Here is a 12,871-nt window from a genome sequence, read left to right on the forward strand (position 1 = left end):
ATAAAAGCACGCATATTCTGACCGTGTTCCAGCATGGTTTACCTTTTAAAGCCTATATATTTATTTCTGATGTTCTACGTAAGCCTCTTATTATTATTATTATTATTATTATTATTAGACTACATTTCTGAACGCGGCTCCTCCGTTTTGTAAGTTTTAATACGAAATTTAAACAATAAATACAGTTCTGCCGAACTTAATGTGGCGTAAATCGTGAAATGTATCACTTTTACAGCCAGAGCCACTGATAAATAGCTGACGAGCGTTGATCTCGCTGTCACGTGGTTCAGGGAGCGCTCCAAACAAACCAGCTGACAATCCATTTGAATGGGTTTAAGTAGAATAGACTACACCTGCATTATACAGGTATTTGCAGCAATTCTGAGTAAACATTACAGAATATTATACATAAATTATTATGTATATTGTTCGATGACATCTACAGTGTCATTTTATTCTGGAGAATGGTGGGGAGGCAACATTAGTATGATTTTCTTGTATTTAACCCTCAAGTATTGCTTATTTATAATTGTGATCATACAACTTAAATATTTTCAGTTAAATAAATGTTCTATATTTTAGCTAAAAAATATTTATTTAATATTTTAAGGATATATTTTGGCACCAAATACTATTTGTGCAATAATTAGGATCCATTAATGAAAGTATTTTTATATATATATATCTATTACTTACATATTACAATTATTATGTAACGGTTAAAACAGAGATTCCAATGCAAAGAGGCAAATTCAAGTAGTTGTGTCATTTGTAATGCCACGGTTAAACCACTATAGATACCTGTATGGCTGTTTACTGAATCCTATCTAGAATATTGCAGGTTGTACCTGCTTACTTATTTGTACGTTTTTATTTGAAGAAATATCTACACATGATTAAACACTAGATTTTTAAAGATTACAATTAAGAAGTAATTACTTCTTATTATTATTTTTTTAATGATGCTTATATACGTTTACATATTGAAAAAAAATCCTGAATTGAACCCCAAGTCTAAAATGATTCTAGAAAGGCATTCATACCTTTGAGTTGTCCAGTGATGGAAGACATGTGCGTATGGGCCATATACAGAACTGGTGCACAACCAAAAACACATTTAAAAAATACTTCATGTATTCAGATCTTAGATGTGTATATTAAGAGCCTTCTATTATCTGCTGAAACCCACAATAATATTGAAAATATTAATAAGCTCAATATACATATAAAATAATCCTTTACTGGGTACTTTCAGTTGTGAAGTGGCTGTCCCGAACCCCAAACCCTAAATTTCAACGTATGAAAATAAAAACATTAATTTTTAAGAGCATCTTTTTCATTCTTCTTCTTTTTTTTTTTAAGTTCCAAAAAATATAATTTTATATTTTCTTTGTAAATTATTCAACTGTGTAAAAAAACATGTCCCTCATTTTTCATGCTGTGATCCCGCACCCAGAAAAAAACCAGTATTGATAGAAAATAACTCTATAAAATAAATCTGGTAGCCTCTGAAGCCTTGATGAAAGTGTGTATTCTTCTCACTCTTTCAGGGAACGGACCATCATTATTAACCTTACACTCAGCAGCCAGCCAAAATGAGGAAATCTGAATGTATACTGCCCAAAAATAATATTTCATATTTTATCCATATTTACTAATGTATTTATTATATTATTAATCATTTATTAAATCTTTTATTTACCGTTCTGCAGTTCAGTTTCAACCCTGATCAAACACACTGGCTTGTAATGATTGTAATGATGAGAATGTGTTTTATGGGGAACCCAGGAGAACACACACTATTATCTGTTCACACGTTCTGCATAAACACATCAAACTGACACGGTCATGTATCTTAAAGTGACACGAAGACCCTCTCAAAGCAGTGAATGGAGGTCTTCAGGGAAGTGTGACGGAGCTGAACGCAGGAGTACAGCTAGAAGTTCACCTGAGCTCTGCCAATGTTCCTGTGCATTTCACTAAATCACTCCTAAACACCTCTTCTTCTCATTTCAATATTAAACACAATTCATTCTCAGTTTTATTCATTGCTAAGATCCTTAGATCCAGCCACTACAGCACCCAAAAAAACGAAACCAGAAATATATGCTTATAAAACAGTTCAATATTTACTGCAAAATATTTTTACAGAGTAAAACTTGAAAAAAAAAAAAAAAGACAAAACAGCAAATAAATATAGCAAATGGACAGTAAGGCCAACATCTGAACTCCACATCATGAACTGTAGAAATCATTCGTAATAGTTTTTCTATATTTATTTGAAATACTCCTTAAAGTAAAACTCGGCAAACCGTTTCTGTAGTTCATCATCATGTGTTTGCCCTTACCTGCTGACAACTCACCTGTATTTTTACTTCTGAATGATGATTATGTACAGCACAAACTATATTACTAAAACTGTCTAAACACATGGACATTTCTAGATGAATTGTGTATTGTCAATATTCTACACGAAGAGACTCAATTCCTCTTCAAATTCACCGTTTCTGATATTACTTTTGGAGAAATGGAGCCAGTTTTGATTCTAGCGCCAGTGAATGATGCCACAGTGCATGATGGTACATTTATGGCACGTTTTTGCAATATACATCATATTGCACCGTTTTTTGTGTGCAGCTGTTGTGTCTTGTGAGCTGTTAGCAGGTAAGCTAATAAAACTAGACAACACACCGTCCTTCTGTTCTAACAAGTCACGCTGACTTTCATGTTCAACCACTGGTCTCTAAACCCATAAAGCAAAAGAACTACACAAACGATCAGTTTGAACACATTAGAAACGTCCAGTCCTGTACAAAGGCTCATGGGACACACAGCTCCTGTACGCATCTGTGCTCTCTCTCTCTCACACACACATGCTGACAAATTTTGGCACTAATACCGCCACCACATTTCTGACAAACTGCAAAACTCTGCAGCGGTTGGCGTACAGCGAGACATTCAAATCAACATGTTTGTGTTGGCCATCCCAAAAGAGGGAGCTATAAAAAGAGCCCATCACTGAATGACACCTACAGAGACTCCCAGGAAAGCCCTTCTGGAACAAAAACACTTGAGACAATGAGACTTCAGGAGGAATATGAACCGATGCTGAAGAACAACATGGAAATTATTTCAGCTAACAAGGGTAACATACACTTTCTGACAAAACACACCCAACTGCCATTATAACACATTTTACACTTCATAATAGCAGGTGAAATATAATACTCATTACAGAAGCAGCTCTCTCAAAAATGATGGTTCTCTTATTTACTCAGCCTCCTGCTTTCCAGACTCCTGCTGTTATTATTATTATTTATCAAGGTTTTTGAAGCATCCTTACACCACAGCACAGTTTGGATGATGGTCCATTTCTGGAGCGTGACAGACATTTGGACTGGTGTATGGGAGAGAGTTACTGTATTTGCCACTCTTCCATCAATTCTGCTTTGTGTTTCACACACACAAACTAACTGCTGACTGCAGTGATTTCTTTAAATCATACATTAGTCAATTCTACAGGTTCTCTAGGTGCAATCACCTACAACCCTGGAGAGTTCCCAATTCATCACGTTCAAAACAAGAGGTGTCCATCTCAGAACACATTTAGGCAAAGCATTACTTTGGGAGATATGAGGCTAATAAACGCTTATAATGTCATGCAATGCCAGCGGACAAGGTTGCACGTTTAGTAAAGTTTACAGAGGGCCATTTCTTGCATTTCGAGTTGAACTGACTTGCATAAACCTGAGAAAAAACTAAAGAACTCCTCGTAGCATTCAGCACCTTTGCTGCCACAAATTAATCTACTATTATGCTATTAAGGGTCTTTCAGTCGGACCCTCGCACAGACACAGAGCCTTTATCACACATGGGTAAAAATTACAGGTCGTCTGCTCTTATAACACTACAAATGGTAATCGTGACACAATATATGAGGCAGATAATATGCTCATCAGCATGCATTATGTATAATCTCTTGCTCTGCGAGAGGTAAGACATCACCCTCGGACAAACGACGGCAAGTGATGTGAACGGCATTCTCAGGGACGCTGGGACACGAGCCATGAAGTGTACATCAGATCTGGCTCAGAATGAAGTTAGTGTTTAAAGCAGCAAGCCCTGGATCACCGTGTGCGGGGGATCTGATGGAAACCAACCAGCTCATATTTCACCCTAAAAATCACTCGGGAAATAGCAATAACTCACATTGTGAATCTAGGAGAATTAATATTCCTTATATTCTCTGTAAAAAAAAATTAAATTAAAGCTAGAGTACCTGCACTACCATGATGCATGAACACTTCAGATTTTCTAAGCACTGACGCCGGTGAGAATGTCACAAAATCAAATAACTTCATGCAGCGCTAAATATCTCAGAACATGATTTCTTCCTGTGGAGTTTAGTGTGAAATATGGCCCAGGTCCCGACAGGTTTGGTGAGACGTTTTATTTTGCGTGACATGTCAGCTCACGTTGCATGCTGGGTATGCTTTACGGTTCGCTATAATCTAGCTCTTCAGCGGCACGAAGTGTTTAAGCTCCTCTTCACTCGGTGATACTGTAGGTCGTCGAAGCAGATGCTAGTCAGAGGACTACACCGATCCATCACCAGGTCCCAAACGCAGCGCTGGGGGCTGAATGCTGAGGCTCAGGACGGACAGACAGGAGCTAGCGCGTCACACGAACAGCTGGATCCTCTCGCGGATGGTCTGTCTGCAGATGGGGCAGGTCTTGAGCGCGGCGCTGCAGTCGATGCAGGAGGCGTGTCCGCACTGGAACACCAGCTTGATGTGGTTGTCGATGCAGATGGGGCAGGTGATGCGCTCCTCCATCTGTCTGTAGCGGGACTGCAGCTGCTCCAGCAGGTTGTGCTTCTCTGAGTTCTCTGAGCTGGGGCTGCACTCCACCTCCGTCTGGTCTGCTTTCAAGAGACACACAACACAATGCAGGAGCCAGCATTACCTCCAGGAAACAACTACATCTTAACAGCAGGAATGCAACGATGTAAAAAAGAAGACTGAGGGATACCTGGAAGTTGTTCAAAATAGAGCTGTCAAACGATTCATCGCATCCAAAATTAATGTTTCTGTTTACAGTATATATGTGTGTGTCTCTCATTTCTCTCATTCATGTCAAATTAATTTTGATAAATAAGTCGCACCTGACTATAAGTCACAGGACCAGCCAAACTAAGAAAAAAAGTGCAACTTATAGTCAGGAAAATACGGTACATAATAAATACACACAGTACACACACATTTATTATGTAAACAAAAACTATTATTTTGGATGCGATTGTTTGACAGCACTAATTTTAGAGTTAAATACTTCTATTTAATGCACTCTGAGAGATTAAAATGAACCATGTTCCTGAGAAAACTCAATTCAGAAAGACGTCAGTGAATTGACTTGTAGCTGAACTTTAAAGGGGAATATTAATATCGATACCAGGATGTTGATACTACCGTTCCATCTCTACTTAATAGTAATAAGAAGATCGTAACAGAGAATGGGAATATTATTTCTTTCAGTTGCCCCTGACCGAAAACATTATCTTTAATTACTGGCTCCATTCATTTTTAATGAAACCAAAGAGTAAACTTTCAGAATGACATCACTTCCTGCTGCGGGGATTTACTGTAGTACAGCTGTGACCAGCTCATTCCTCATTCTCTTCTATAACAACAAAACTAAATCAGTCCCCCATGAAGGCATGTTAAAGGACAGTTCATGTTTCTTAATGTGCTGTTGAAGAGAAAGACTCACTTTCTTCGTATCTTAACAGACTCGTAATGTTCTTCTACAGAAAACCATTCTGAACAGGCTTCATGTACTGAGTGCTCAAATACATGCAGATCTTATTGTTCTCGAGTCTAAAATCTGAAGCCCAGTCAGTTTTTTACTCAAAGTGCTTTTCTTAACAGGTTTTTATGGGGTTTAAGACATTACGTCTTGTAACAGTAGACAGTATTTACTACAACCAATGTTTGAGAGAAATTGGGTTCTTCAAATCGCATGTCCATACCGAAATATTACCAAAAAAAGATGCATTAAGAGCGGAGCATATGCTGATCGTAACAATGTGAGCTCATTTTAAAAGGATTTATTACGTGTAATAAACTGGATTTCTTTCTAAAGCGTTTGTTGTTTGTAAAGCTTTTTGATTCTTAAATGTAAAAATGCTTACCTTGTCGAATTTTCTTTGTTATTGTCACCTGGCACCGGATACATTTCTTCATTCTGTGAGCACATTCTGAACAGAGACACACAGGACTGAGTTTCTACACACCAGCTGTGTATCTGTGTCCCTGGAGCAGTCATGAGGCTTCACTAGCACAGGTGTATATTTGAGGCAATAGCCAACAATACATTGTATGGGTCAAAACGATACATTTTACTTTCATGACAAAAATCAGTAGGATATTAAATAAAGATCATGTTCCATGAAGATATTTTGTAAATGTTTTACTTGAAATATATAAAAACTTAATTTTTGATTATTGATATGCATTGCTAAGAACTTCATTAGAACAACATCAAAAGATGCTTTTCTCAATATTTAGATTGTTTTGCTTCCTCAGATTCCAGATTTTCAGCTAGTATCTCAGCCAAATACTGTCCGATCTTAACAAACCATGCATCAAAGGGAAGATTATTGATTTGCTTTCAGATGATGTATAAATCTCAATGACTGGTTTTGTGCTCCAGGGTCACATATAGCCAAGTAAAACATTTCTGGATCAACATCAATCCAACTTGTGACCAACTTTTCTACCATATGGTAAAGTATTTCTGAGTGAAGCTGTGTTTTGAGGTCAGCACTGTTCCTGTGAGTAGGCTCACCCTCGCAGGCCACGCTGTGTTGACACGGAGAGAACAGCACCAGCAGGGCGAGCTCGGAGCAGATCAGGCACTCGCTCGGGCCCGTCACGCTGGGCATGGCCAGGTTGGTCATGGTGTTGGGCGTAGTGTGTACCCGCCTGAGACTGCTGCTGCTGCTGCCTGTGCCACAGGTGACGGCCTGAAGCCTGAACACACACACACGTCAAGATCACATCGGTTCATTCTGTAAACCCTCACACAATCAACACACTGAGACACACCTGTGTTTTTCTGCGAAGCTCCTGATGAGAGTCTGCACGCCGCTGTCTGTTACCAGATCCAGGGGGCTTTTCCCTTTATGGTTGGCATAACTGATATCAGCCCCTTCCTGTGCCAAGAAGCAAGCGATAGCAGCTCCTACGTTCAGCTCAGTGTTTCCCATCAGCCCTGAGCTACACAGCTACATGCAGAGAATGAAGAAACAAACACCATTGACTACCTCTCTCTTAATTATACTGTACAGCACACAAATACACTGGAAAACTGGATGACCCTACTCTGGTGTGCAATGCTTCTGTATTTCTGCACAGTACTCTATTGAGGAGGAATTGATTGTTATTACAGAACAAGGCTTTATACTCCAGGACAGAATGAACATCAAGCCAGTAGCGTCTGAAAAAGCCTAGCTTGCAATTTCCTGCAATTAAACTCTTCTCAACATAGCCCAAGAGGTGGCCATCCCCCTAATAGAGTGTGCCCTGAAGGGACTCGCTTATATTAATTTGCCAATGATAGGGATTCAATCAGCCAATGAAAGAGGCATTGGCAAGAAACAAAGTGCTTCTTCACATTCAAACCCTCAACAGAGGACATACAGCATTCAACCTCTGATCCTAAGCACAAAGGAGAAAGGCTGTGGGTAGAAAGAGGAAAGCTTGATGACCACATGTGTGCATGCTGGGAAACACTTGGCATAACTGTCAGGTTGGGCCTAAGAAAAACCATATCTCCACCGACAGAGAATGTAGTGCACAAGGAATGAACAGAGAGTACAATGCAAATCACTTGCTGCATTCCCATTAACCTTCAAATTACTCAAATTAAAATCGCTAATTGAAAATATGCCTAATGGAAATGTGCCAATTTTGCAAAAACTCCCATTTATAGGCAATTCGAAAATGTAATATTTAACATAACTGCAATGGAGATGTTTTTTCACATACACAGGTCTCATGGTGTAGATAAAAAGTCATACGATCATTCTTCAATGTACTATATCCTCCAAGAAACACTTCACACAGTGGCTTTCCCTGCCATTAATGCTTGGACAATTAACAGTGCACACGTGTGCGGCTCTGATTCGGACACTGAAGCTGATTGTGCCATCCTAGTCAATGCTTGTGTCTTTACCAGCGCAGAATCTCTAATGATGCATGCATACACCTCCTTCGAATAAATAGAGCCAGAATACCACCAAAATCCACTGCCATGATTTATGACTCCGTGACTCCTGCTCTTACCCTGCTGTAGAGCACCGCTCCTTCTCCCTCGCCGCTGCTCATGACGGAGGCCAGCTGCTGGCGGCTGAGGGCCGTGTGCATGGCCGTGTCTCCATCCTCATCCTCTGCATTGACATCTGCCCCCTCCGTCACCAGCAGAGCCACGAGAGCCACGTGACCCTGAGTCACGGCCAGCTGCAGCGGCGTCTGATTGCGATTGTTGCGGATGTTAATGTCACAGCGACCCTTAAAGCCAAAGAGGACAGGATTAGAGCAGATTACAAACACACTGTCGGGCAAAAGTCTGACACACTGAACTGAGCTTAAAGTGATCGTTCACCCAAAAAGAAACCCTGATGTCACAGGGACTAATTTACCAAGGTCCTTACTACGTTTGCTGTTGCACTGCTGTCTATGGAGGGTCAGAAAGCTCTCGGATTTCATCAAAAATATCTTAATTTGTGTTCCGAAGATTAACAAAGGGCTTACGGGTGTGGAACGACATGAGGGTGAGTCATTAATCACTTTTTGGGTGAACTGTCCCTTTAAATGTGTTTTGAATTAAAGGCACCTGTTTGTTTTTGTAGGCAAAAATAAATTGCTTCTGCCAACTGATTAATTCTGCAACAAATAGCATCAACATTCTGAAACACAATCATAAACCATTCAAAACATCCTGGGACCACATTTTCTTTTCTTTTTTTCAGCTTCAAACACCTACAAAACATTTAAACGTAATAGAAACCCACCAGCCACCAGATGGCAGCAAACTAAGTTCATCAAATATGGTGTTACTCAAGCCAAACACCAGACACATGGCAGAAAGTGAGGGTATGAATGCTGTTCAAGTTCGGGGTTTAAATAACTTACAGTACGCTTCTATGTATAGACAGAGTTTATTGGACAAGACCACTGGGGGTTCAGTAACTTTAAAATTCAGTAACAAATGTAAAGTTGTTTAAATTATCCTTTTCAGGTGGGACTACAATTCTGTAATTCATGTGGTAGACTTTGTAAAATCTTTTTAGGACACAGAGTCTGGATAGAACTTATTCATTAGATCAGATTATTAGAGTTGAAGCATTATTGTTATACTTTCAAAACAATTGTGTAATTTCCTCTTGGACATCCATCGTGAGTGTACGACTGTATGTGTATGTTTCCCGTGTTTTATCAGACTTTCCTCTTGGGGTTAATTGTGATCAAAGTCTCTCTCACCTCTTTGAGGAGGATCTCAGCTACATCTCGGTGGTTGTTCAAGGCGGCCAGATGCAGAGCAGAGAAACCATCTTCCTTCTTAACGTCAGCCAGCTGTCGCGCTCGAGCCAAGATCATCTCCGTCGCTCTGGAGGAACACAAACAGAGATCGAGACCATCAGCTCCGTGTGACACCCACAGCGGGAGGAACGGGGATCCAGCGCCACTAGGCCTCGTTCAGAAACTTAGACACACTTTACAACTGTTTATCTGCACTAGAACAAGTGCAAAAGCTGTCAGCAGGACAGAGAGTAAACACCAGGAAACCCAAGGATTGCATCGTGATCTCGTATCCTGTTTATATCCGAGAGTAAATGATGTCATTATAAGAGGAGAAAGAGAGCACAATGCAACAGGAGACACTTGAAACTAGAACAGTTATGTAGGAAATCTTGACAACAGTTGAGCATCATTATACACAAATATCTGGCTCACTGAAGCCCAGACAGACGAGTCACTTCCAGAGCATCAGCTTTGAATCAGGATTCAAGAGTTCTGCATTAGTAAATTCAATATTAGTACTCAATTTATACTTGTAGAATTTAAAGTTTGAACTTATAAGTATATTTCACTTGTAATTGTTTGTTATTTTTTCAAAGATTAATTAAATATCAAAGTCATGATCCTGTTGTTCCCATCATGCACTTGGGCATGAATAATACGTTACATTGTTTTTGCAGTTTTCAAGATGCATTTACACAGTTTTATGGTTGCTTTTGTTGTTAGGTTTAGTAACTTGCTGTTTTGTGACATCTGAAGTTCATCTTTTACTCAAAATGACCCATTCAAACTCAAACACTATCCACTGATCGTCACGTCACTGTGTATCATGTGCCAAGTATTCAGCTCTCTGTTCATTCAGTAATAACTGTACTGAGTAAACATGACCTGTCAGAGAATAACAAGCTGTCTACCTGCTCACAAACGTGATTAGAAGTGAACCACATGCTTTACTGCCATTTTATACAGTGCTATGTTGTTTGAGTAAAGTTTACAAACCGTGACTGAGGGAAATGTACGTGAGTATTGCAGAGTAAACTTAAAATAATTAAGAAGAAATTACTCATTCAAGTCTAACTGGCCATGTTAAATGTACTTGTTTCCTTTGCTAATTTTACATAACCTAAATAGATTTTACTTAATACCATACTCAAATTTACTTAAAAAAACAAATGTGTGCAAAAACTTGCAAAATAAGAATTTAGTACATTTTACTTCAAATTTTTTTTTTTTGTGACTGAACCGTGTTGACATGAATTAACCATATCGGTTATTCAACATTTATTGTAAATTATGCATTGCATTGTATTTTAAAGTTGCATTTTAAAGCTCACTCGCTGAATCACTCAAGGCACTTATTAAATGAACATCTGACTCACTCACTTTCGGCTCAAAGCGATTGGAAATGTGTCACAGTGTACTTGAGACGTAAATCAGTCTAATAACTGATATATAGTTAGGACTGTAGGCCAGGAGGACATTATTCTGGAAATGCACAGGTGTGTTCATGTGAGCGGTCTTCTTTCATCCTCTTCAAGCTAAAAACCAGCCTCAATGACAGACGGCCACCAATCAAAGCATAGTCTCTGTGAACGGTTGTACAAAAACACACAGATAACAGTAGGGTGTGTAGACCTGTCCAAATATAATATGAACAGAAACTAAACTAAATACTAAGAACCTCAAACGAAAGCAGACCCTGACACCCAGTGTGTGTGTGTGTGTAAGAGAGAGAGAGAGAGAGAGAGACTGTTTGTTTGCCTCTCTTTCCACATGAATCAAGTTTATTGTGATTGCAGCTCTGCTCAAGTGTTTGCAGGGTCGAGACTGCAGTGCAGGAGAACATCACTGAGAACGGTGTGCTGTAACCTCACTGCTAACTACAAGCACTACAAGCACTGAACAGATGCCGTGCATTCGTCTCATGTATGCCAGTGTCCCTCAACTGATGGGAGTAAACGGCCAAAGAAACCACATCAACAACAAAACTATTCTAAAGGTTTTTCTAATGCAAGACGTTTATTTTAAAAGACATACAATATGTGAAAGCGGCTGACACTTGTGTCAGATGTATATACAAGTAAAGAGTGGCTGAGAAAAGTGTGCTGTCCTGATTCAGATGAGATGCTGACAGGTTTCATGTCAGTGTGATTATTCTATCGTTATTTTCATTCGTAGCTCGCGCTCTTCTCTAGCCGCACTGTGTATCACTTAGGTGTGTGAAATATAAGTACAGTAGCCATAAATCACATAAAACTGGCACTGCGTGTGTTAGCTGGGAAGGATTTGCATGAAGGTATGATATTAATTCTGCTCGGGACAGTTTCCACATTTCATTAACAGTTCATGTTAGTATTGTATAATCAGCACTGTAACTGCTTTTTCCTTTCAATACAATGCTTCTTTCACTTGGTGTCATTTTGTATGCGTTTAAATGACTGTGGTGGCTCAGACCAACATAATTAGCAACCATACAGAATATATGTTTTGAAAATATTTTTATGAATATTTTTATATATAATTTATATAGACATATTTTCGTGTACACAATAATAAATATAACAAAGTACACACACATATTATAGAAACAAGAAGAGTCTGCTGAGTTTCCATTGGCAAGCAGCTTCTCTGATTAGTGGACGTCTCTCTTCAGGATTACGGCTGGAGTAAATCTTTTCCTGGTATTCAGCTATTCGGATCGCCCTTGTCCCTGGAACGGATTTTCTTTGTTTCACAAAACAAGATGTTCTTGCGACTGTCAATGTGAACATGTTATACAATAATGTGCTTAATTAATCAAGAACTTAATTGACCCTTATGTCTGGTTTTGTGCTCCAGGGTCACATTTAGTAAGTTTCCATCGTGTAGCAGAAATGAGTCGAACCAGACAAATCAAAGAGTCTATCAGAGCTGTGTGCATTGAAATGAGAGCCGAACTCCTCAGGAAGTCATAAATCAGTTCTAGTGCCACAAGAACCAAGCAAGATAACCAACCAACCAACCTGTTCACACAACAGCTTTCAACATTAACACCAATAGAACAATTATTGACAATTTTAATTCGAAGAAGAGATTGTCAAATTTATTGTTCGTGATTGAAATGCAACGCTGGACATCACATGTAAACCCAGGAGATCAAGTTAAATACTTGCATTGACTTCCCCCCCAGCCAGTGAAACCAGACTGAAATTCCTAAGGGGGAAGGGCTTTAAACCTTTGTCTTCACAGAAAAGTCCTTTGCCAGAGAATGGCAAAGAAACCCTTTTTATACATTATATATGGACCAGAAT

General features: G+C 39.2%; 1 protein-coding gene across 5 annotated transcripts in view; it reads right to left on the minus strand.

The window, feature by feature from the left end:
* Positions 1–2,105: 2,105 nt before the first annotated feature.
* mib2 (MIB E3 ubiquitin protein ligase 2) overlaps positions 2,106–12,871 on the minus strand; it is a 59,671-nt gene continuing 48,905 nt past the window's right edge. For 3 of the 5 annotated variants that reach the window (XM_052562893.1, XM_052562891.1, XM_052562894.1), the window contains exons 14-19: positions 9,543–9,669; positions 8,346–8,570; positions 7,107–7,285; positions 6,847–7,031; positions 6,191–6,256; positions 2,106–4,924 (exon numbers count right to left, since the gene is read on the minus strand). In XM_052562893.1, coding sequence (XP_052418853.1) covers positions 4,680–4,924; positions 6,191–6,256; positions 6,847–7,031; positions 7,107–7,285; positions 8,346–8,570; positions 9,543–9,669 — 1,027 coding nt within the window. In that variant the 3' untranslated portion in view covers positions 2,106–4,679. The remainder of the gene's footprint in view (positions 4,925–6,190; positions 6,257–6,846; positions 7,032–7,106; positions 7,286–8,345; positions 8,571–9,542; positions 9,670–12,871) is intronic. The other 2 variants (XM_052562892.1, XM_052562895.1) reach the window with 1 other exon arrangement.

The sequence above is a fragment of the Carassius gibelio genome, chromosome B8 (genome assembly GCF_023724105.1).
Source record: "Carassius gibelio isolate Cgi1373 ecotype wild population from Czech Republic chromosome B8, carGib1.2-hapl.c, whole genome shotgun sequence".
Lineage (NCBI taxonomy): Eukaryota > Metazoa > Chordata > Actinopteri > Cypriniformes > Cyprinidae > Carassius > Carassius gibelio.